The sequence below is a fragment of the Centrocercus urophasianus genome, unplaced genomic scaffold (assembly GCF_019232065.1).
Source record: "Centrocercus urophasianus isolate 14NV4802_14NV808 unplaced genomic scaffold, USGS_Curo_1.0 seq_33, whole genome shotgun sequence".
Classification (NCBI taxonomy): Eukaryota; Metazoa; Chordata; class Aves; order Galliformes; family Phasianidae; genus Centrocercus; species Centrocercus urophasianus.
Genome location: NW_024884900.1, coordinates 6,866,505 through 6,890,381, shown reverse-complemented (window position 1 = coordinate 6,890,381; position 23,877 = coordinate 6,866,505). Strand labels below are relative to the sequence as shown.

Below are 23,877 nucleotides of genomic sequence, written 5' to 3'. Positions count from 1 at the left end.
TTACATGAAAGCAGTTTCCTAAGCAGCATTTGATTCAGCCGTGTTGAAGATGCTAGCAGACTTAACAGATATCCAGAACACCTGAATAAAATACAGCCAACAATTCACTCTCAAAGGCGTAAGAAATAAAGCATTCTTTTCCTCTAATCAATCACACTGAATCCATATGAGAAAATGCAAGGGAGTAAAAGAGTGCTGTTAGGTAGAAAGGAGTTAGAAAGTGATGCAGACTCAGTTCCTTCAAACCTTCTTTCTGCAGTGAAGTGCACGAATGCAGATCAGTGAAGAGAGCCCTTCTCTTTTCCCTCTTTGGAGACCTTGGACCCACCTCACCTCAGCACTGCACCCCTCCTCTCCTGGGACCCATTGACCCTGGTCCACAGCAAAGTGGTTCTGCAAAAGGAAGGGCTGTAGAGATTGCTGCATCTCATCTTAACAGAGCAGAGGCAAAGCAAGGCAGAATTGCAGCACTGTGCACACGGCTGTAACAGCAGCTCTTAGTAATTTGAGCACTGACACACTGACAGTTAGAACAGCAATGCTCCTGTAGCATATTACCCATCCTAATCTCTTCATCTGTGATTAGAAATTACACAGAGGACTATATTTTTCCTGAGCACTCTGGTAAAAGGGCAGGCATGCAGAAACCCAAATGTCAATAGTTTATGCTCATCTGTAGGGCTTCAGTGCCACATTAAGGTGTGGCAAAATACACCAGAGGCAACTAACAGCCTTTGTCCATTAGCATCCTGTATCAGCTTCAGCACAGATTTCTCTAATAGCCACATGAATGGTTAAGAATTGCAAGTGAGGGATAGGACTGAGTGGATATACAGCAGACTTCACAGTGGTGCTTGGAGAATCTATTTGGCTTTCTTTGTAGAAGAGATTTCCCTCTAACACAGTGGGATGAAACAACAAGTTATAAGCATTCCAGCAATTCATGGTGACTACAAGGTAACACTCAGTACCTTCCTTCCATACAAAAAAGATAGCTAAAGGCTTTTAGTTTTGTTTGCTTCTGTTTTTCAAGCTTATGCAGTAGAAGTAAGGGAACAGAAGCTGTGTGTTTCATAAATTAATTTCTTCCAGAGCACATTTTTGCTTGGAGTGAATGCTGGGCAGTAGGGGTGGGGGGTTGGTTTATGTTTACATTTTTTAAAATTAGCTCAGCAAACCATTTGATCCATAGTGCACATAATTCGCTGTTTCTCTTCCTGCACTCCTTGAAAGACAAGCTCTGGCAATAAATATAGATCTGGAAAGTCTGAAACACAAGGCTTCAGAAGCACTGCTGGCTAACTGGAATTCCATACTGGGCTATTTGCTTCCTCTTTTAGAGATAAATCAAAAGAAGAGGAAAAGAGGAAACCAGCAGTAGACATACCTATCCTGGGTAATTTGCAGGGGGTACAATAGGAAGGCTGTGTCTTGTCAGCTATCTCAACATCCAAACAGAAATATTTACCAAGGAACTGAAGGATTCAACAGCACATTTACCTTGTCATTCTCTGCTTTTTCATTTCCAAACTTGTTCCCATCTGCAGTTCTGCTGTCTCCTAGTAAACCCACATTACCACAGCCTGGTCTTGTTGATTATTAGGTATGCTCGTTCTCCCAACCTAGTGGAGCCAAACTACTTAGCAGAGCACTTTGCTCACCCGTTAAACAGTACTGCTTTATGCTGAAGTATCTTTACTCAAGACATTCACGTGGGAAATAGCAGTACTTCCCAAGGCTGGGAGAGCAGTCTGCAGTTTTCCACCTTTGAGCTCTTTCTTGCTTTAAGAAGCTGGTGTCTGCCTGCGAGGGAGAAGGCTGCTGATCTCTCAGAACCCTGTGCTTTGAGGGGCAGAAAGGTTAGCACCAAGAACAAGGTTTAATCCAAGGCAGATTTCTGGCGAAAGAGTTCAACAGTCAGAACAGTAGCACTGTGACTAATAGATGTGGATATCCACGCAGCCTCATACTCCAGATAGCCAAATGGCCTCGTGTGAAGCTGTTCAGAACAAGAGAAATCATGCAACTGGGTCTGTGTATTTTTCCCAGCGACATCCTGGGCTATAAAGCAGCTCAAGATGATCAGCCATAACACAGGCAATTGGACATTATGCTCATCCAAATGCTATCTGGAGAAAAAGCCGATCGCTCACTAAAAGCAGAGTTCATTTTGATACAGAAAGAGACAGACCAATATTCAGCTTTCTGTGCGGATGGAAATGCATCTCAGTGAAGCAACTCCATGAAGGCTGTTGTTGCACACTCAGTGTATTTCTTTGTGCTGTGGCTCTTTTCCTGATTTATTATAGAGCATGAACCACAAATCCCAAAGTGCTTGCCAAAAACCAGATGCGTGCCAGGAGCCACAAACTACAACAAAAATGGTTTTGCAGGTGAAAGTACCAACATTTGTATACATGCAGGCGGAGAACTAATTAATAGAAATGCATTAAGTAAGTTCTAAGCAGGTGTTAGTACTTACAAACTACAAATTAAGATAAATGGATATTTTATGGAAATGTTTATAAATTGAGTTAATCTAGAGATCTGTCTAAATGTGCACTAATTTAAAATAATTTTGAATTCATGAACAAACTTGCTAATGACCTTTTATACAACCTTTCATTTAGGAAGTGCTAAATAGTGTTATGGAGGAGTACAAGTGTCAGAGTGCAGGAAGATTCTTCTTGCTGTTCTGCAGTGAGGTGGGACACCAATGCAAACTGTCAAATCACAGAATGTAACAGAACAAATATGAATTTCCCCATATCACCCCAGCCATGTTACTTCTGATGATTTTTCTTTTGGTACACAAGGAATCACTGTTGTTTTCAATAACCACCATCTCCTATATACTCTGGAACTATCTCTACATTTTAGACTGATTTTTTTCCTTCTATGAAGGCCTGTTATCTGGTGGAGGCTGAGATTCATTCTTCAATCATTTGACATTCATTAGTCCTATTAAAGTGCCAAGATCCTCGGTAACGAATAATGAAGGATATTTAATAAGTGGTTACAAAGCTTAAAACAGTGCTCCCCAGCAAATACACATCTACGTAACATTCAGAGCCAATCTGATGTTTTATCTCACAGCATTCAGTCACTATCTTCTTAATCCAAACAATATGAAATAGCATTTCAATAGAAGCCCAGATAAAGTATTTCATTGAGTTCCATTCCTTTTCTTCAGATCAAAAGATACCTCTGAGGTAGTTTCTCTTCCCATGTTCTTTTCTTGTCATGTGGGCATTTCTTTATTGCACAATTTGACAACAGGACAGATATGAATGAAAATATCCTTTTCTGTGTGCTTGTTTCCACAACAAATGAGAAATAATCTAAATCTTCCCTCACACTGTGGCATTTTGATCGCTTTCCTTTACATGTGCAAATGACATCCAGGAACTAATCAGCACACTGTCAGAAGCTCTTACAGTTTGTGGGCTTTCAGTGTCCGCCAGAACTGTAGCTGCTTTCTGCCTCTGTTAAGCTGTCTCCTTCCATCTACCCTCCAAATGTGCACTCTGTGGATGTGCGCTCTATTAATTACACAGACAGCATTCACAGGGCACTACACATTCTCAAAACTTGAAGAAAGGCAATCCCTGAAGATACAGTTTGCTGTTTCTATTGAATGACTGTCGTTTCTTGCCTCTTTCTGTATTTCTGTTGTCACTGCATAAAGGAGTTTTCTGTACAGTGTTCTGTGGGCTCAGCCTGTGCCAACTTGCTCTTTCTAGCCAGGCTTTCCATGCTGACTTGGATTGAGCACACATCTGCTGACAGTAGCCTCACTACTACTTTTATTTGCATCAACAGGTTTTTTTTCATATTTCAGCTCACAGCATTTTCCCCTGCCAAACATACATACTATCTTAAAAAAATGTTGAGAGAAAAGCTATTGTTTCACTCCTTAAATGATTTCTTAGAAGGCAAAGACCAGGAAAAGTGCCTAGTTAGCTATGGCACAAAGAAAAAGATTGCATCAGCTTTTCTTTGACTCCTCACAAATGTTTCAGGAATTCACCTTCTTCAGTGTGGCATGCCTTCCCAGTTAGTGACCAGACCTCCAATAAAGATACTGAGGTGGGAGGGATGCTGTGTGAGGCTGGGATTATGCTTATCACCTTGTTCATCTGCTGCAGCCACTGGGTGGAGAACATCATACAGCAGCTGCAAAATATATCATGATATCCTGGACTCGATAGCAAGGAGTTGGGATTGGGATCTCTGGTTTAATGCAAAATTACTCTGGAAGAGCTGAGGATTGTGGGGGACTTTTCTAGATATTGGCAGTTTGTTTCCAAGGTTGTAGTTTGGGTCCAGAGTTAGTGCTCATGTGAATACAGGAGAAATTAACAGGCTGGGCCATTCTGACCTTGTCTTTCTTGACCTCCAAAAAACTGGAATCTGGATTTCAAACACAGTCCAGTTTTATATGCATTACTTTTGTAGGCTACAAATACGACATTTTCATGCTGATCTCCTGATTACTAACGAGCTCATGCATCAGTCTTTGAACTGCTTTAGCTAGAAGCCCCAAATCCTTCAACTAAAAATCTCTGAAAATACAGATGACATTGGTCCACTTCCAGTACCTCGTGTCTACTCCTCTCCCATCTGTAACTACAGCACTGGATCCATTATGGAGAGACTGCTGAGAACCTGAGCATGAATGCATGTTTGTAACCTGAGAAGTGCAGCTGATTTTTTCAAAAAGCACTTGCCTCTCCTTTGGGCTACAATCAGAGCTAAATTTGCAGAACGTTATGAAAAGAAAGTTTAAAAAAAACCCAGAATGTAAAAATGTGCTTCATTTTTGCTAGGAGATGATCTTTCTCTAGAAAGGGTTCTTCTTGGATAATTATAAACCAGAACCATCTATTGGAGTTAAAGGCTTCTACATTTGGCTGTGGGCATATTTTATTTAGAAATTTAGCAACTATCTGACATGAAAGCCAGACAAACACTTGAGTGCCACTGCCTGTTTTAGGTAGAAATTTTCTGTTTTTAGAAACTACAGAGCATGTGTGTGGGCAGGAGAGAGCAGGGAGGAGAGGCTTAGGATGTCTTTCTTTAGGCGTGACCCAAATGCTACAATCCGTGGAACGCAGCTGGGCAGAAGGAGAGAGGAAGGACCCTGCCTCCCTTGGGGAAATCGCTCTGGTGACACCAGGAGCGGATTTGTCTCTCCAGGAATGTTGCCATCCACCGCAACTCAACCATCTCTATAATATGATTTTAAAAGGGGATGTTCTTCCTCAGAAAATGCCAGATAACTGTTTCTTTCAAGAGCCTCTGATAGGCAAGGAAATTAGCACAATGAGGAGTCTTCAGAATGGAGTACTGCGGCTGTCCTGAAAACAGGTGAGGGATGCTGTGCACAGCCTGTCAGTCCCACCACCAGCTCCCCAGACATATCCATCAGTTAGCATAAAAGGAGCTAAAATTCTGGTTAATCTCCATGCTGTCATCCACCCCTACTCTCTTTGATGGAAAGCAATCAAATTGGATGCATTTTGTCATGCCACATACCATAAGCAGAGTTCCCAACTAACTCCAGTGACTTCTGTTGTGATACCAGAAGGCATTTTTTTCAACTCAGTTTTAATAGCCTTTTAAAGCTTCTTTAGGATCTCCCTGAAAGCAAAGCCCTTACGTCAACGGAAAGTGTTGCTTCACCATGCTTCACCTGTTATTTTTATGGATATTTTTAAGACCAAAGATTTCACAGTTCAGTCACACAGATCGACTTGACCCCCAGGAAGTCAGATAACACACGGCGTGTTTCTAGGAGCACGTTGGCCAGCATTCAGAGCACTCTGCTAAGTGCCTTTGTAAAGATCTTACCTGCTCAGTGATGAAGGAGCTTGAAAAAGTGACAGCTGACCAAAAGAAGATCCCACAGCTGAGAATGATCTTTCTGTTGAAACGGTCACCAAGGTAACCAAAGATAGGCGCTGCCACCATGAAGCTACAGATGAAAACTGTAAAGGAAAGAAAAAGGAAAGAACCATTTAATAAACACAAGGCCAAGAACACGAAAACTAATTCTCTGCAAACCAAATCCTCCAGAGAGCAGTTCCATTTAATTGGATGTGCTGCAGCCCTGGCTTACAAAGTTACGCAGTCTGACAGGACGGCAGCAGTTGGTGTTTCCTTAATCAAACAGTTTTTTTCATTCCCAGAGAAACTTCAGAGCAGTGAACTTGTGCTACATCTGAAAGCATGAACAAAACCAGGGCAGAATAAATGAAGAGCTTCTGCTCAAACATCACTGAGAAGGTGAAGCGAAGGCTGGAAGGAATTTCAAACAGAAAGCAAGCCAAAGGCTCCTTGTTGGCTCCTGCAGCAGAAAGAGAGAAACAGTCCACAAAAACTGAAGATCTTTAATCTGTTCTATCATTTTATGGCAACTGTTAATATTACTGAGGCACCAGCCCTGCAGTCAGACAGAAAACTCCAGTCTCCTTATTCACCAGCACTGAACTTGTACTTAAACCCACCACTTAGTAACTATTTCACTGACAGAAATAGCTCACAAACAGGCCAGGGATGTCCAGCTGAAAGGGCAAGTTTCCCTTTCCCCCACGCCTCCCCTCAAAACCACAAAGCATTAACTGAGGACCTTTTGGCATGCAGGAAAGAGCCTCCTGGTAGAATATCCTCTGTAAAATCTCCTTGACTTCTTGTTCACTCCTCCAGCCAACACCAAACCGCCTGTTTAGTGACACCACAGAAACACCCAAAACAAGGCACTCACAACACACCTACAGTTAATTGGAAACTTTGCATGAATTGTCAGATCTTGAGCTGATTTCATGTCTGCCCACGTTAGAGATTTGGATGAATGTAACTACGCTGCTTTTCCTGCTGTTCGGTTACTCCAGGATAAATTTTAGCTTTCTGGGTTTGGTGAACCCAAAGTGGGTGGGACATGGATACCTGGAGATCCTCCTTTGGTCAGAGAGTTTGGGCTCATGTTGGGCTGTTCCACTTCTGCCACTGCCCAACCTTAGCCATCTAATTCATTAGCTGTTAAAGGGTGGGAGGGAATAAGAAAAGAAAGGGCAAGAGGAGGCTGCACACTCCCTCAACTGGAACGTATGTATAAAATCAAAGTAGTCACAAGTAATGAATTTTTCATAGATAGCGATGCATGAAAGCCCAAGAACATGCAGAATGCTAAACTATGATATGATCTACATCTCTTCTTTTTTAATATATGAAGAAGTCAAAGCTGCTTTACAAATTATATCCATCCATTTGCATATATTTTGTGAGGCACACAATTGTTGCACATCAGCTTTGCACTGTGATGTTTATAGTGGGAATTACAAGGGTTTTTTTGTTTTGTTTTGTTTTGTTTTGCATTTACAGTTAAATAAATAAATAGAGAAATGAAGATACCAGAAAGAAGTATGTGCAGCACTCTGTCACACCCATTTCAGCTGTATTGCTGCAAACAGTCTCACTGTTTAGCTGGCACAAACTCTGGCTCACAAACCTCAGCCCTGCGAGGCTCTAATTGCACTGGCCCCAGTCCAGTCAGGCACTTCAGCACATGCTTATATTAAGCACTTTAGAGTCGTACGCTGTGATTAAATGCTTTCCTGAGTGAACACCAATGTGCTCAACACCTTGCAGAGCTGGTGCAGCAACTGGCACAGTGTGACTGCTTGCTGGGGATGAAGGGCAGAAAATGACTGTCTCTGCCCATCGCAGTTTGACTTTGACCTTGGAGGGATGCTGGAATTCATTCCTCTCACAATCAGATATCGTGCCATTTGTATGATGTAAAAAGACATAAAGCTAAAAGAGCTTCCAAGGGAAAATTAGAAACATTCAAGTCAGCATCCGAACATTTCAAATACCGAATAACCCGATTAATTCAGATTTGAGACATAGTGGGGATGATTCAAAATTCACATCGATCAGTGGGACTGTGAGCTTCGGTGACCTCTGGATGATAAATGCAAAGTCTAATTCTGGATTTGGACAAAAGTAGGAAAAAAACACGAATGTCCTCCTTCCAATAAACTGAGAAAAGTTCATCCAGGGCCTCTCCAACAAATTACATCCTGCTTTTACTCAGCTCTCTTTGGAGAATTTATTTTTGGAAGGTTCTGTTCCGGAGAGCCGGGAGCTTTGTCACCAGTGAACAGCCAACTTGACAGCTCCACAAGGTGTAAAACGAAGGGACAACAGGACCTAATAAATAACAGATAGTAGAACACAGCTGTCATAATAATAAATGCAATTGAGATCACAGTATTTATGACCCAAATATGCATCAAAACATTGATTGATTCAAATAAATGCAGAAAATGATGGCTGTGCGATCTGTCAAAAGGATTTGCCTGTTACAGGCATTTCCCATGAATCAATTTTTGCAATTACTCCTGCAGATGACAGATGAGATTCCTGATGGCCAGACACAGGCTCTACAACAAACAAGAAGTCAGTCTGTACTCCTACAGCCCGGGATGGCTGAGCTGAGGTGAGTGGATCAGGGCATGTTACCAGGTGGGATGGAAAGCTGAGTAACTCTAGGCCAGAACTCTGAGGTTCTATGAGAACCAAACACTGTGAAGCAGAGATCTTATCTGGAAGACAGAAAATTGCCTGTGCATTCAGCTGGGAAGAGGGGCAGCAGAAAATAGATTAATTTGCAGAGAAAGGAGGCCGCAGCATAATGCAGAGGGATGTGTTCCAGTAAAGCAGCCTGGCACGTGTGCCAGCTTCTTCCTAGCTAGCTCCTATGCCCTCCTCATCAGCATTTTGTGCTCTTTGTACTCACGGACTCCCAATTAGTACCCAAGTGACACTACCACAGCTGCTGCTCCGGATCAACCCACTGCCACAAATCCTTTACATAAGTAGTGAGCTATGACAGGAGCTGGCATTTCATTTGCCTCTTCCTAATCAACAGCTCCTCTTCCACTTACACTTAAAGCCCTCTTAGAATATTACCAACTCTTGAAGAGACATATAGTGCAAGCCAGGGCAATTAAAAATCCACTGGGATTTGGGATGAGCTCCTGAGGAAGAAGGGATTGCATTTAGAGCAGCCATGGGCAGACAGAGCTACATCAGTCACCATTATGTGTGCCGTACTGCTAATTTCTCTTGGTAAATGATGTCCAGCTGTGCCAGCTAACGTGGCTCAGTCCCAGCGCTGGGTGCAGCCCAGATACATTTCTGCAGAAGCAAATTATCGTGTGAGCAATGGATGAATAAATAGACACGTAATGAATGCCATCCCAGGAGGGAGGTTCTGTTAAGTACAGGTATTCTCTAAAGGAGATCATACTCGTCCTTATGCCTCCTTTGTGGCTTAGCCACTAAACTGCCGACTGCGGTGAGAATGCAGGAAGAGTGTAATTGCCCAAACAGGATGGCTTAGTGTCTATTTCTGCCTCTGAATGCTTGTCCCACCCTGTACAGGTGCACGGGAACCTTCACAGCCAGCACTGCCCAGCTTTACTGTGCGTGACTGGAATTACAAAAATTTGTGGCATCCAAAAAAAATTCACCTTATATTCCCTTCCCTCTCTTCTGCCCAAACACACCAGAGAAAGAAAGCATCCTCCCTGCATCTATTGCCCATATTTCTCTTCTTTCTCCTCCAAATAAATATTTGCCAGCTTCACTCTACAACTGTCCCTGTACTGGCACTGACCCATCAGCTTTCCACCCTTTCATTCCTAAGGTGTTGCTGCCTCTCTCCCCATTGCTCTTTTCCCACACTGGCTGATCAGCCCTTTGTGTCTCAGAGCATGGCTTCTCTTGCCAACAGCTCATCCATTTGGTGTAGCCAAGAGGGAACAGAGGCACTGATGTGGGCACATGCAGAGGCTGCCTTTTCTCAGTTACTGGAAGGTTAAAAACAGCACTGCCATCTCCCAGAAAAGATCCCTTCTTTCAACATTATTTCAATTACACAGGATTCATTTTTTTCTATCAGGAAAAATGTTAGAAAGGTTTAGGTTTGGGTAAAAATAGCTTGCTTGCTCTATGCAGGGATGCTCAATAAGAATAGTGGCTATCTTTCAGCTCTGAGTCAGCACAGAACCATATATCCAATGTCTAATTGAGTGCTGACAATGTGTTTGGCTCTGTGGAAGGCAAACTCAGCCTGTGCCTCAGGGGCCTAGCAATCCATCAGACACAGCACAGAACCATGCGTTGGGAGGTCATTAATATTTTCCTAACAACAAACTTCCAAACAACGAGAATACCCAAACACCCAGCTCTTGGATGGGATAACTGACAGGTGTGCAAGCTCAGCCCTGCTCTTCCTGCAGGAGATGTTGTCCTGCTGGGATCTGCTGGAGCCATTTCTACAGCAGGGGCTTTTGAACCTGACAGCTCAGACACAACACGGTGATGTAAAGTAAAAGATTTCTGATTACAGGCTAATCCAAGGCCCTGGAAAACCTCAGCAACACGATTTAAAACGTTCATCCTTTGATAGAGGTGAATTCTTACAGCTGTTTGCACAAAGCTTCAGCCTTTGAATCAGCACTGTCACAAGCTCTACTATAGGTATGCTGTTCCATCACTCTCTCATGCATTTTTTTACTTCATTTCAAATTCAGCAGCCAGCAGATGGATCACATTACTGCTTTTTGCCAAGTGCAAAACACACGAGCACTGGGTTCCAGACTACTGTGCAGACTAGAAGTTTCTGACAAGTGTAAGGAGCTTTGAAACACACCATCAGTTCCATATGTTGTGTAAAGCTGTCATATACTAACAGCGTAAAACCCAGGAGCATTAGAAAAAAACAACAAGCTACAGAACATCAAATCATCTGGACTCACCTCCAAGTGTTTGTTTTGACACGGCCAAAAATGCTCTCCCAGAACAGAATGCTGCACAAGATCAAGCAGAGAACTTCACAAATGCTAACTTTTGTGTGCTGCTGTGCTCAGTAAATTATTAAGAACAAAAGCAGTGCTTTAAAAGGTGTGAACCTGATTATGCACTTCTCTAATATCTCTGTTTGGCAGGACATTTTAGATTGTGTTTCCTTCACTGCAGATACCACTCATCAGTATTCCTCCTCCAGTGTACCCTGTGTTCTCTGTAGTATGTTGCACCGCGAGGTGCCAGTTTTTCCCTAGAGTAGGCTGATAAAAAACATAAGCAACGTGTTTAGGGTGGATGTGTACAGTTAACATACGTGTTTACAGTGAGAAGACAGCTGTACGATACCGCTCAGTTTGTTTGGCTGTGACAGGGTCAGAACCTGGTTACAAAAACACGAGGTGTTACAAAAACACGAGGTCTGAACACAGCTTTCCTGGCAAGTTCGTGCTTCACTCAACATCACACAAGCTGCTGCTCAGGGAGGGGCTCAGTGCTGATAATTCCACTCCTTTTCCTCACCGCAAAATCCAGATTCCTCCAGGAGTTAGCCCTCCTAATCCCAGCAAAGGATATCCTCAAAACTTGCTTTGTTCACCTCTGCCAACAACAATAATTGCTTCAGGGGGAATTGATGGGAAATGTACTCCGCAGTAAAAGAAAATCAGGTAAGAATAACCAGAAAAACAGGCCAGTAACACACTAGTAACCCCACAGCTCTGAGAAAAACTGTGCTGGGCAAAGAGCAACCACTGTCAAGTGTACAAATACAAGCAATAGCTGTCAGCAGTGCCACATGTAGCACAGCACACCATTGATCCAGACAGCGGTATGTGATGCCACAGATGTGAGCAGTACTTCACTCTGTGCATTGGTGCATAAAGATCAATAAATATTTCTCTTCAGCCTCCAAAACCTAGACAACAGCTACAGGAATGAACTCTAATAAAGGTGAAGCTTAGAAAGGGAAACAGCACTTACATGTGAGCACTGTGGCTCACAGGCTGCCAAAGGCTGGAGCCCTTTGGCCGCAGCCTGTGGTTCTGACATGAATAGACACAGAGATATTACCATCCAACTACAAATCAAAGCACTGAACATTCACTCAACAAATCCATCTGCAAGTACCTGTATAGAGAGAACCGCTGCCATTCGGGTCGTCCAAAGAGAATACTGCAAGAGCTGGTGGGAGGATAAAGCAAAGTTGGATCACAGCAGCGAGGGGAGGTTACAGCTGCTGAGCTGCCATGGCACCACAGCTGAAGGCAGCCTGCCCCATCCCTGGAGGTGTTCAAGGCCAGATTGGTTTGAATGGGGAGGCTGGTGGCCCTGCACGTGGCAGCGGGTTGGAGATTCAGGATCCTTGAGGTCCCTTCCAACCCCGGCCATTCTGTGATTCGGTGATTCTGCAGGCACGGCTAAGCAATTAACTCAGTAGCAGTCCTCACTTCTATGGCCCATCACATATCAACACTCCCTGAAGACCAGCAGCGATCCTCCCCTCACTTAGGCCTCACAAAGACTGCTAACATGCTCCAAACAAGATTTGAGATCAGCACTGCAGAGGCAAGGAAAGAATGGAATTAGAAGCTAAGCTCTAAAACACTCCAACTTTTTCACATCTCTTTGGATTCCTTTCCAACATTATGTCAATTGAAAGTGCATTTAAAGATTTACCCTATTCACATCTAGAACACTGTTGAAGCAATTAATTAGAAGGTGACTTGTAGTCATTATTTCACAACCATTTTCCATATCCGCCACGGATTCTCTTTCATGCTGCACCTCAAAATTCCTGTCTAAGTGTGGGAGTGGAAAACACTTTTCACATGCATTTTACATATGCATTTTACTCCCTGGATGTCCAGTAAGTTTACCTGGTGCAAGAGTTAACTTGGTACTAGATTAAATTTCGAACAGCTCTATGCAGGCAATGTAATTTAAAAAGAAAAAAAACAAAAACTCCCCTGCTTCTCACTTAGGGAATTACAGTGAATACATTAGCACTGTTTCAAAGGGATTAGGACAACCTGAACATCAATAAAGCAGCTGCTGCCTCGGAGGAGATGTGCCTCATAGCACCACTGCAGTCCAAAGGAAGGGCTCGGCTTCCTTGGTGCCTGGCACTGAGGGACCCCGCAGGGAGCTGCTGCTGGGGGACACACAGGTGCAGCCAACAGCCAGAAATGGCTTTTGCAATGAAATACAAGAAGTATTTGCTAGCATTCCTTCATTCTGTGGCTATGCAGTGCACTCGACTGGGGCATTAAAACTTGCATGTAACAACATATGAGGACAAAAAGACACCACCTCTCCTCCTCAAAAATAACGTCACCGCTGGGTGAGTCCCATCCTGGTTCATGACCTGGTGACCTTAGAGAGGGGCAGGAACAGGAGGCTGTGGCAGTTTGTTTCCCTAGGCTGCGCCATGCAAAAGGTATGCAAACCTATTGCCTAAAACAGCATGAGATTGCTAAAATATAAAGGTAGCTGAAGATGAGATTCTTTGTCTGATTTTCATTTCCATACTGTGAGAAATGCAGTGATTAAATAAGCCAAGGCTACTGTTGATTTGTATTCACTTGTTGCATATCTGCAAAATACTTCTAGTGCAGTTTGATTTAGACTCCTAGCCAAAGTTCGCTTGGTTCAGTGGACGTCAGAGCTGAGGTTTTTGTTTAGATGTAACTGCTTACAAATCCCCGATGCACCAGAGATCAGAACCTCTTTACCAGTAAACACATTCTAGTGCTTGTAACTTTACTGCAGCCCTATAACATAAAATTTTATTACTGGGAAAAGTACAGAAAACATAAAATAACTGTCAAGAGGACACAACAGGTTCTTTTACAGGAAAACATGAAGAAAACTGGAAAATAAACAACTGATTGGGGATATAGAAGAGGTCTACATCCACAAATAGAAGGGAGTAGGACAAACTGAATTACCTCCTCCTTTAGAATGCTGGTCACATATTTAATATAAGTGGCAGCTACAAATTCAAATCAGAAGAGACCCTCCATGCAAAAAAGCTTAACTAAAAACTGGGGTGTTATTACAGGAGCTTATGGGAACAGAAAGTATAAGTTGTTTCAAAATAGAATTGGAGAAAGTCCAATCTGAGGGCCCAGAAAGTCCTCAACATCCAGTGGATAAGGCATACCAGGGAATTTAACCATTCCTTTCTGTTCTCTCCTTTTTGCTACTGATCATAACCAAAGACTGAACAATATAATAAAAGGACCTTTGGGCTGAACTGGTAAAACTATTCCTACATTATTTGATTAAAGTTAAAATACAAAAATTTGTATCATTTCTGCTGGCTTGCTTAGGTAATGTCTTATTACCGTGTTACTGAATTGCACCTAGAAAAACTTGTAAAAGCTTGAATGTGATTCACAAAGCTACATTTCTAGAATTACAAAGGACTCAGTCCTCACCCATTTCACTCTCAGGCTGAAGCAATGGAGCACCTCTTCAGCTAACAGAACCAGGGCAGCCTTGCAGTTTCCTTTCCATTTGACTTCACTGGCTCTGAACTTTGCAGGCTCACACAGAGGAGTGACAGACAAACGACTCATCTGCTCCCAGCTGCAGCCTCAGTGCTCATACAATACATGGCATGTGTTGGGCTGTCACTGAGCAGTCAGTGGCAGGAAAACCTCATTAATTTAGTTAGACAATTAGGATGGATTTGTATTTGTTCTGGTCAATCCTGATTTAGGTTTGAGATCCTAAAGGTATGGAGGTTGGTCAATACTGTTGCATCACTGTGATATTACAAAGTGGTCATTTTACAAGTCTGGTTTGCCTCGACAAGACTAAAGCACATATACACAACCTCAGCTGCTGGTAGAGAAAGTCAGTCATTGCTCCAAGCACTCGAGAAGATCACTACATTTGAAAGAACAGCAGTTCTGGTTTTCTCTTTGAATGCAGTTTTTGAGGATGCTCTACACACATGCTGTCCAATGGAGATCTTCAGTCACCAAGAGAGCTCTGCCAGGGACCAGGGCTGCTCTCTGTGCAGCAGGAAGGGCTGTAGCCAGGGCTGGAGAGAGGTGCTCTGAGCAAGCACTGAAATGACCACAAAACCAAAGGACCCTTTTTTTATTCTATTCCCTTCCTCTTCTTGACATCTTTATTATCCTACCACAATTATGATGCCAGGCACACGCTACAACCACGGCCCTGCAGCTTTAGGAAACAAAGGTTAGCCTTTTCCTTCTGCAGGTGCAGAGCTCAGGGGCCATCAGGACAGCAAAGGTGGGGACCTGCAGAGAACTGAAAACTGGCCCTGGGGCAGGACCAGGTTCCTAAAGGCAGGAACACTTGCGTTCACCTTTGCCCACACAACCTTCACAGCCACAGTGTGCACCAAGAAATAACAATCTAAAGACAATTATGCAAAATAATCTAAATCTTTCAATCCCCGAAATTTCTGTTAAGCACCATGAATCAGATTGAATTAGCAAGAAAATGCTTCCAATCTGTTATTCTCTTAATAGAAAGATGTATCATTTGTATCCGGTACAAAAAGAAATCATGTTATTTGTTTCCAGTTTGAGATGGAGAAGGAAGGCTCTTTTCATCCTGAACTGAGGCTTACCATCCCTTTTTACCACCAGACCATTAATCCTGTGAACGTTTTAACTTTAAATCATTAACCAGTGTGCAACAGGAGTCATTCTGCTTCCATGAAAAAACAGTCTTGCAAGAATGAAAGATGAGGAAAGAGAGAAGATGCACTGAAAGTACAACGTGTTTATTACTAATAAGTTCTTTGCTACATGTCATTTAAAGACAGCAGCAGCTTCCTATGAAAAACAATACAATAGGAAGTGCTTCCCCTTCTCTTTATTGGAGAATCAAGAACCTCTTATGCTATGGCACTCAAGTGTTCATCCAGTATACCCTTATCCCAGAGCTTTTTGTAAAGTTTCAAGTTTATTAGAGTTTGTTTATAAAAGGAAATCCATAAATAAATGACCAATGCTTTGCTAACCTCTACTGATGAGCTCTTAATGGCTGCTGGTTTTACTTACAAAGCTGGAGACAGCCTGTAATGACCCAACATACATAAATAGGGCATATGAACAGCTAGGGCACAGATGAGCTAACTCAATTACAGCCATAACAGGATAAAGGACCTGGGAAGGCTGCTGCTGCTGTGTCTGCAAGCAGCCCCAGCTGAAGGAGCCTTGCAGCTGTTGCCTTCCAGCAAGGCTGTAAGCTCAGAGGGATTTTCCAGCTGCCAGCGTGAGGGCGATGATGCAGGTGGGGTGGGAGTGATGCTGAGTGGCAGAAGAAAGCCTGGTGGCAGCCTGGCAGACACACATCACTGCTTTGGGGTGTGTGGAAGGCACGGAGCCGTGCTGCTGCTCTTCCCGGGCAGCCAGAGGGGACGATTGATTTTCTTTGTTGTCACTACAATAACGGTTCTGTAGGGAGCCGTTGGACCGTAGCTGTCTCGGCAAAATACATGCTCCCTTTTTGAAAGGAAAATAGCCACACTCTCATTTTAATTAAGTAATTGGCTATCAACCATCAGAGCACTGACAGCCTCATTACAAACATTTTCTGCTCTGGTCGGGATGAAAGGATGAAATCTGACTTTGCTTCAGTGCACTTATGCTCCTGGTTCAGCAGTACCACAGAAGTGCAGGGGCAGAGCACCGACATCTGGACAAGGAATCATATTCACAGCATGTGTTTGCACACAGGCAAATTAAAGCATGTCAGGGTTTGGTAGCAAGCTCCTGTCACACTGCTCTTCTGCAAAATGTTTACCTTCATATTCGATTCAAGCCATAATCTTCAGGAGTGCCTATTGCAGATCAGGAAAATGGTATGCTTTAAAGCCAACCTAACCTCAGTAACTAAGAAAACTATCAGTCTCTGGGGCAGAAAATGGTGATTCATCTCTACGTCGTAAGCTAACTTCCTTCAAGGTTCAGACCTTTCTAAACAGACTAACTGGCCTTATGCTGTGTGCCTCTAGTTATCTGGAGGATGGCAAATATTTGCCAGATTAAGCTGAATTTTAGAAGATGAAAAGTATTACTCCTCACCACGAGAACTTCAAGATGATATCTGAAATTATCTGATTTTTATTTACTTCCTGTTCTAAAATGCACCCCAGCACGGGGTACTGCTCTTAGTATCTTCCCAGCTGCAGCTGTACACTAATTTACTTTTTTAGAAATAGAAATCTCCTTGGAATAGGAACGTGTCAAAATCTACAGATAATGTGGATATAAAAGCAGTTGTGTCATTGCTTTTGTTTGATACTCATCTGGGAGCCTGGAACTGTCTTCCCTCAAAGTCTTTCCTCCGAATTTCTCCCCTCCCAGAGGCTTTAGCCTTTCACATGGACACATTTGTGGAGGGAGCACAAGTGTCTCAATACTGCCCTCCATACTTTTACTTCTGAAACACTGCTTGCTGGTCACAGAGGGAACTTCAGTATTTTTTTCCTGCTCAACTGCCTATTCTTTTCTGAGATGGCTGTAAAATACAGTGGTACCCAGTGCAATGACAGCTCTTGCTATGAATGTTACCAGTCAAAACTGCACTCATTTTCCAGAGGAGCTTTCTGTAGTGCTGACTGGGGTTCAATTCACAGTAGAGCAGAAGAGAGATGTCTCCCTCAGATGGAATTTCAAGTTTTCTCCTTAACAGCAGCGTCCATCGCTTTGCCTCAGGCACTGGCAGCGAACCGAATGAGGAGTTCCCTAATGAAAGATCTTTCATGTAACCCCAGGAGACCACTTCATAGGAGCAGAAGAACAATGGCAACAGATCAGAAAGCCCAGCAGCCTTGTATCCTGCCTGTGACAGTGACAGCAATCAGATCCTTCTGAGGAAAGTACAAAAAACTCCTTTGCAGGCAGCTGCCTTACCCAGAGGCTGGCCTAAGCCCTCAGGTTTTCTTCCCTTTCAAAAATTCATTTAGATTATTACAAGAATGTGTTATCCCCATCAAGAGCTCACCTTTTAAGCTGTGGTCCTACCAACACTCCTGGTGGCACTCATTTCCAGGAGTTCACTGGTGTGTTCAGAGTGGTTTCCAGCAAACTGACCTATACTGACTGCTTCTGCATTAGGAAGAAAACATGAAATGCACAACCTGCCTTTTCAAGACATCCCTTCCTTTATACGTTCTTATGCTGCCTTCCTTATTTTTAAGACTGAGCAAATGAATAACACAGATTATCTTTAAAACTTCTCCTGTAAGAAGGAAGTGAAGGCAGGCATGTGAAGACCAAGTCTGTGCATGCACTGCTGGCCAAGCTGGACTAGACACACTGACCAAGAGCATCGTGGAAGTAAACTTGCTGTCTAGTTTCATTCTGAGACATGAATTCTCCACAGGTCAAGGAAGGAACCATTTGTGCTCTCACTTATCCCATACCCTGAATAACTTCTTATTTATTTCCCAAGTCATTATACTTGAGGTCACAAATACTGTGTGTTCAGACAAAGAATTCAACTGCAGCTGCAGGGGCCAGGAAATACAAAGCTGAACCATTAACCCAGGCTGATGAACAGAACCATGTAGGGCAGGGAGGAGGCAGGACAGACTGCACAGCAAGATAAACCTCTGGCTAAAAAGGAGGCTCTAGAATCTTAACAGCTCTGTGCTGCTTTCTCCTTCTCTGTGCAAGTACATCAGGTAACTCCACCTAAGCACATCTTAGCTACAAGATGCAGGTTTTCCAGACATCCAAAGTCCTCCCTCCTAACAAAGAACAGGAGGAGCCAGGGAACTCATGCCATCCCAGATCCCAACAACTCCTACCTGCTTTGCTCATCCAGCACCCTTCAGAGGGCAGCACCACCAGAAAGATGTGTCTGAGCACAGGAGGCGCCGTGAATTCCTCCAACTTCGTATCCAACTCCAACCTTGCTCCTTCAGCACCTAAACATCTCTCTGGCAGGGTACAGAGCCACAGGCTTACCCATCTACTCTTCCAAATGCCAGCAATATTTCAACAGGCCGGACCACAAACTGAATACAGGGAAACGCTGTTTTTGACAACAAGTTGTACATACGTACTGATCGGCAGCACAAAATCAGACGATCAGAAGCAGCCTTCATCCTGCAGTGAGAAGGATCACAGAGCATGGAAGGAAGCCCCTGTCAGAGCAGGAAGTGGCTACTGTGATTCCACAGAAGTTATTCATTGATTCAGTTTTGCTGGCACTATTTAGAAATGCTCTTGCCCCTTGCTTTTATAAATGGCAGTGTAGACAGAGACTGCACGTTTCACAGTGCCCTCCAGAAAGGGGTAATGTGTTTAAGGAAATTGTTCAAATGCTGATGTTTCCTAATGTTTTAATTTGCCACGTTTTGTAAAAGGAGAAGAATGGTAACTGCACTGGAGCCCCTGCATGGAGCACTGTCTGTCTTGCTGTTTCTAAGATTATTCACATGAATTTCCAGAGTATTTACCTTCATCAGTGAAAAACACTAATGCCAATTCTGGATTGCAGCTCCAGCAGTGAGCTTTGCAACTGAAGGTGCATCTCTGGATAAAAGAATGGGAGCTCCACAAAAGATCCCAGGGTTAACAGTAGTTTCAATAGCCAAAAAAGGACTGAATTATTATTATGTTTTTAAATAAGCTCTGGCTTTAAATTTATTCTGACTACTATGTTTCTGGCAGAACGCATACTGCTAGAGAACAACTCATTGAAATAAATTCTGCATTGCACAAGGTTTGCAAATTGAATGTCTTCATGCACCATCAACTACATTAATGGGGAAAGAAAGGCAATATTTGGTGAATCCAGAGATTGTTAGCATCTTAAAAAAGACCACTTCAGTCAGTCTCAATCAAGCCTAAATACACAGAAGGTGGGACTGATGACTGACCAGTGACTCATCTAAGGTCAGTTTGTGTTCAGCACCTATTCTGTTCCCTGCTCTAGGTACTAAACCATCACAGATGGTCCAGGATGACAGGTAGGCTTCCTTATTAGCAGTCCTGTATAGCCAAAGACTGAGCCTTGGGGAAAACTTGTCATGGTGTTGCCAGCAGCTTATTGCCTGGTGATCAGTCAAAGGAGATTCGTTTCTGGACTCTGAATCCACAAAGAAAAAGTCCACACCAAGCAAGCTGATGCCTTTCATACACAGTGCAAACATCTTCTCAGCTCGGTACATCACACACGGCATTGTCCAAACCATTTGGAGATATGACATTAGCAGCTGGTAGAAATATCTCACTGGGGAGCTTTTAGAGCAAATTCAACGTTCATTGTATAATATCCTGTATTATCACCTTTGTTGCCACAAAACATCCTCAGTGAGAACAAGGGCAACTTTGGGCAACCTGCTTCACAGAAAAGTCTGTTACCTCTCCCTCCTGTTCAATCAAGAGAGTTTTTATTTTAAGACTTCCCTTTGTCTTGCCATCCTCTCCTTTTCACAGTTCGTATGATATTTGCTATCAACTGCCATATTATTACATCTATGTGTTTCAAAGCAATTAGCACGAAGCACAGTTGTGTCAGCCAACCAGTTAGAAGTAACTGAGGCTCAGAGTGAGAGAAACAGAAATGAAACCAGCTGCATAGCTGGGCTGCTGGCACAGCTGAAGGAGGCAAGGAACTGCAGCAGACCCACACTGCAATGGAGCTAAAGGACTTCACCCACCTGCAGGTTAAACATGTTTGTGGATTGAACTTCAGTGGTCTTAAGAGGAGCTAGAATGTTTAGCATGCGCTGGGCTGAAACAAGACAAGGAGAGAAAAGAAGCTCTCTGTGCTTCCACGCAGAGGATGCTGAATCCAATACAGGATCTGAATTTTGATTTTCTGTGCAGCCATCTGCAGCTGACAAATCCCAGGCATGTTCAGCAAAACAAGTGAATGTAGAGCTGGTATTTTGGCACATCAGGACAGGTATCAGCACAGCTAAATATCCTGAAGAAGTGGATTTCCTTATGAGAAGGGTTCATCATTCCATAAACAATGTAAAACAATGACCCTCACAGATGCATCATTTTTTCAAAGTCCACTTGACTAAGCAAAAACAACTACACAGCTGGTAACTTCAGCACCGTGAGCCACAGCGACGGAGTAAATCATCAGATTTATACATTCTAGCAGCACTCCTATAACTCAGGCTTAGGGGGATGCCCTACAGAAGCATTTTGCAGGGGAATATGTCAACTTAAAACACAAAAAGAGAAAAACTGATGTGAGATCTTTGTGTTCCTGTTCTGCAATTTTACCTTCAAGAAGATTGATAAGGAGGTGGATTTATCTCCTCAAACACTTGCACGGTTCTAAACACAACAACTGCATCAGCCCTTCTGAACTACTACCTATTTTTAGTACCACGTTTTCAGAGTTTCCTCAACTCAATCACTAATGTTGAGCTTGCAATTTACCTTGGGAGCAATTTTGCTGATGCGATTTGTGCCACTTCACAGCTTTGATTTGCAGTCATAATTAGTAAGTTAAGAATTAATGTAGCCTAAGCCACACCTGTAAGAGGCTGCTTTTGGAAAGAGCCCAGATTGTTAAACGGAAAGCAACTCGGCTCAGTAACACATCTCTCAAACACCCTGCACATGCCAGTGTAAGCAAAAAAAATGCTTTTCTTTTTTGTGGCAAAGTTACAGTTTAACTCACCAGTGCTCCTGACACCACTCACAAAGGCTCTCATGAAATAGAACCATTCTTTGTCAGACTTTGTCAATGATTTCTAGTGCTCAAAAGGTGTAGCCAAGGGCTCTGGGGCATTTTTATAGTTATTTATATTGTAGGTAGGTTGGAACAACTATGGCATGCTTATGGAAGTATGGAGCTGACAGCTAGCCCCACCAGGACCCCTCAAATCATAGGCTGGGCAGAGGCAGGGATAAAACCAGGGCAAAGAACTCAGGGCGTATTTCAAGCATTGTAGAATTGTGAAAACAAATTCAAGCTGCTTTGTCTGCACCACCTCCCTAATTCTCTCCCAGGTCTACCCTAACAGTCATTTATTGTAACTATGCATTTAAAGCTACTTGGTGAATCCCTCAATAAACAAGTTGCAACTTCTTACGTAAGAAAATCTGGCAGGAAGAGCATGTTACTATTACTGCTTTCAGTTCAACCAGTACAGTCCCACAACAGGAGAAATTAGAACTGCCTCACCTCCAATCCAGCTCATGTACAAAGAGCAAGGAGAACGATGCAGTAGGAGCTCATACAAAGTCCAGCTGCTGTGAACAGCAGTGGATGAAAAGTCTGGAAGGAGGAAATGGTTGAAACTGCCTTAATGCTTAACTCAGAGTAACTTGGTGTGTAACCAAGTGGGGGGAACAGAAGAGGTGAGGACTGTCCTTCCCTTGCAAAGATCCTTTCTGCTGAAAATGAAAACATTTCCCTGCTTACTGCAGCAAAGATGATGGAGAACACGTGTGAACGCCTCCTCCTAGCATTCATCCCATCAAATAACTGCTTATTTTTCCTCTGAGATCTGATAGTTAAAAAATCTAAACCATTCTCAGTCATTTAATAAAAACTTCACTTATAAAACAAGTTCCCTGCCCAATCTGAGAAGAAAATCAGTTTTTGCTATACAACATCAGCATGCAGGGATAATCGCTATAAAAATGAGACTGTCTGGATGTACAGTAATCTAGTACACAGCCTAGAAAGCTTGAACTGCTCATCTAGAGGAAATGTCAAACGTTCAGATCTCTGGGAGCTCAAGACTCGTCGTTAGAGGAAAAAAAATGACCTCTCAGGTTGGTCCAGGACCACAGTGTTCCTCCTACTACAAAAACGTCCTGGTAATTCCAGAGCCCACGAGCTGCCTGCTGTATTACAAATACTGACAGCGTTGTTTCTTCATTGCAGGATGGTATCTTCAGTGCTCTAGAGCTCCTTTGCACTGGGTCAAGACTGTTTGGTTTGGCGGAGAGATCATTTGGATAAACCAAATATCTCCTTCAACAATGCTGCCAACCATCCCAAATGAGCACAGAAATCTTCCAGCAGACCAAGTCTGACCTCTGTGTCACCACATCTCAGATCCCCATAGGAAGTAACAGCTTACAATTTCCCAGCACAGTGTATGCTGCCCTGCAGAATGGTTGGTTTGTGTTCCAAGAAAATGAGAGTACTTCAGGTGTGTGGGAAGAACAATACAAAACCAAAATTATCTTAAAATAAATCTTTAAAAGAGAACAATATTATGGCTCTCCCGGGATGAACGCACTAAATATACAGAATGCACTGCAAAGGTTTGTCCTGTTCTCTCACTCTCACTTCATAGAAGACCTATATCCAAACTCTCTTCAAGTTGAGGCAAAAAGAACTTCCCCTCTGGGTAACAAATCCCTTTATATTGGGTTCCTTTATAGTGGGCATCAGAAGCAGCTGTATGCATAGATCCAGATCAGGGAACACAGAGGGAACACAGAGCTTCTTCTGATTGAGATGACATCCAAACACTCCTCTGCTCACCATACTTGAAAATGGAACTTAAAGGTTCAGTGAAAACTAAGTATCAAAGCCAAGCAAGTTGCTCCCAGAAGCTTTTAGTGTCATCACATGGGGAGAGGATAAAAAGAAAGTCAAACATGAGTTCTTGAACACAGGTACACACCTCTCTCCTCCAACAACTGGATACCTAGATACCTAACAACAGCATAAAAGCCACCTAACTGGTAATGTAATCTAAATGCTCACCTTCTTTCAGAAGTCAAAATGCAGTGTTCATATTAAAAAAAAAACCCAAAGGTGGCAACTCTAGCCTTCCTGAATTTTCTGCCTGAAACACACAATACTGTGCAGATGAGGGCTACTGAGATCCCATAGCTGGTATAAAGCAGGAGTTGTTTAAAGGTACCACATAATACCAACACAAACTCCATCTTCCAGTATAAAGAGCTTGAATGAAACTCTGAGGTTTGAGGAACACGTGCAGGAGGAGATGAGCAATGTATGTTAAGAACGATGAGGCATTTGGTTGAAATCATAACTACTTCTCAAAATCTG

At 43.0% G+C, this 23,877-nt stretch overlaps 1 protein-coding gene across 2 annotated transcripts in view; it reads right to left on the bottom strand.

Moving 5' to 3' along the window:
* LOC122166410 (protein spinster homolog 2-like) overlaps positions 1-23,877 on the bottom strand; it is a 123,316-nt gene that overhangs the window by 62,728 nt on the left and 36,711 nt on the right. For both annotated transcript variants that reach the window (XM_042830166.1, XM_042830165.1), the window contains exon 3: positions 5,854-5,990. In XM_042830166.1, the coding sequence (XP_042686100.1) occupies positions 5,854-5,990 (137 nt within the window). The remainder of the gene's footprint in view (positions 1-5,853; positions 5,991-23,877) is intronic.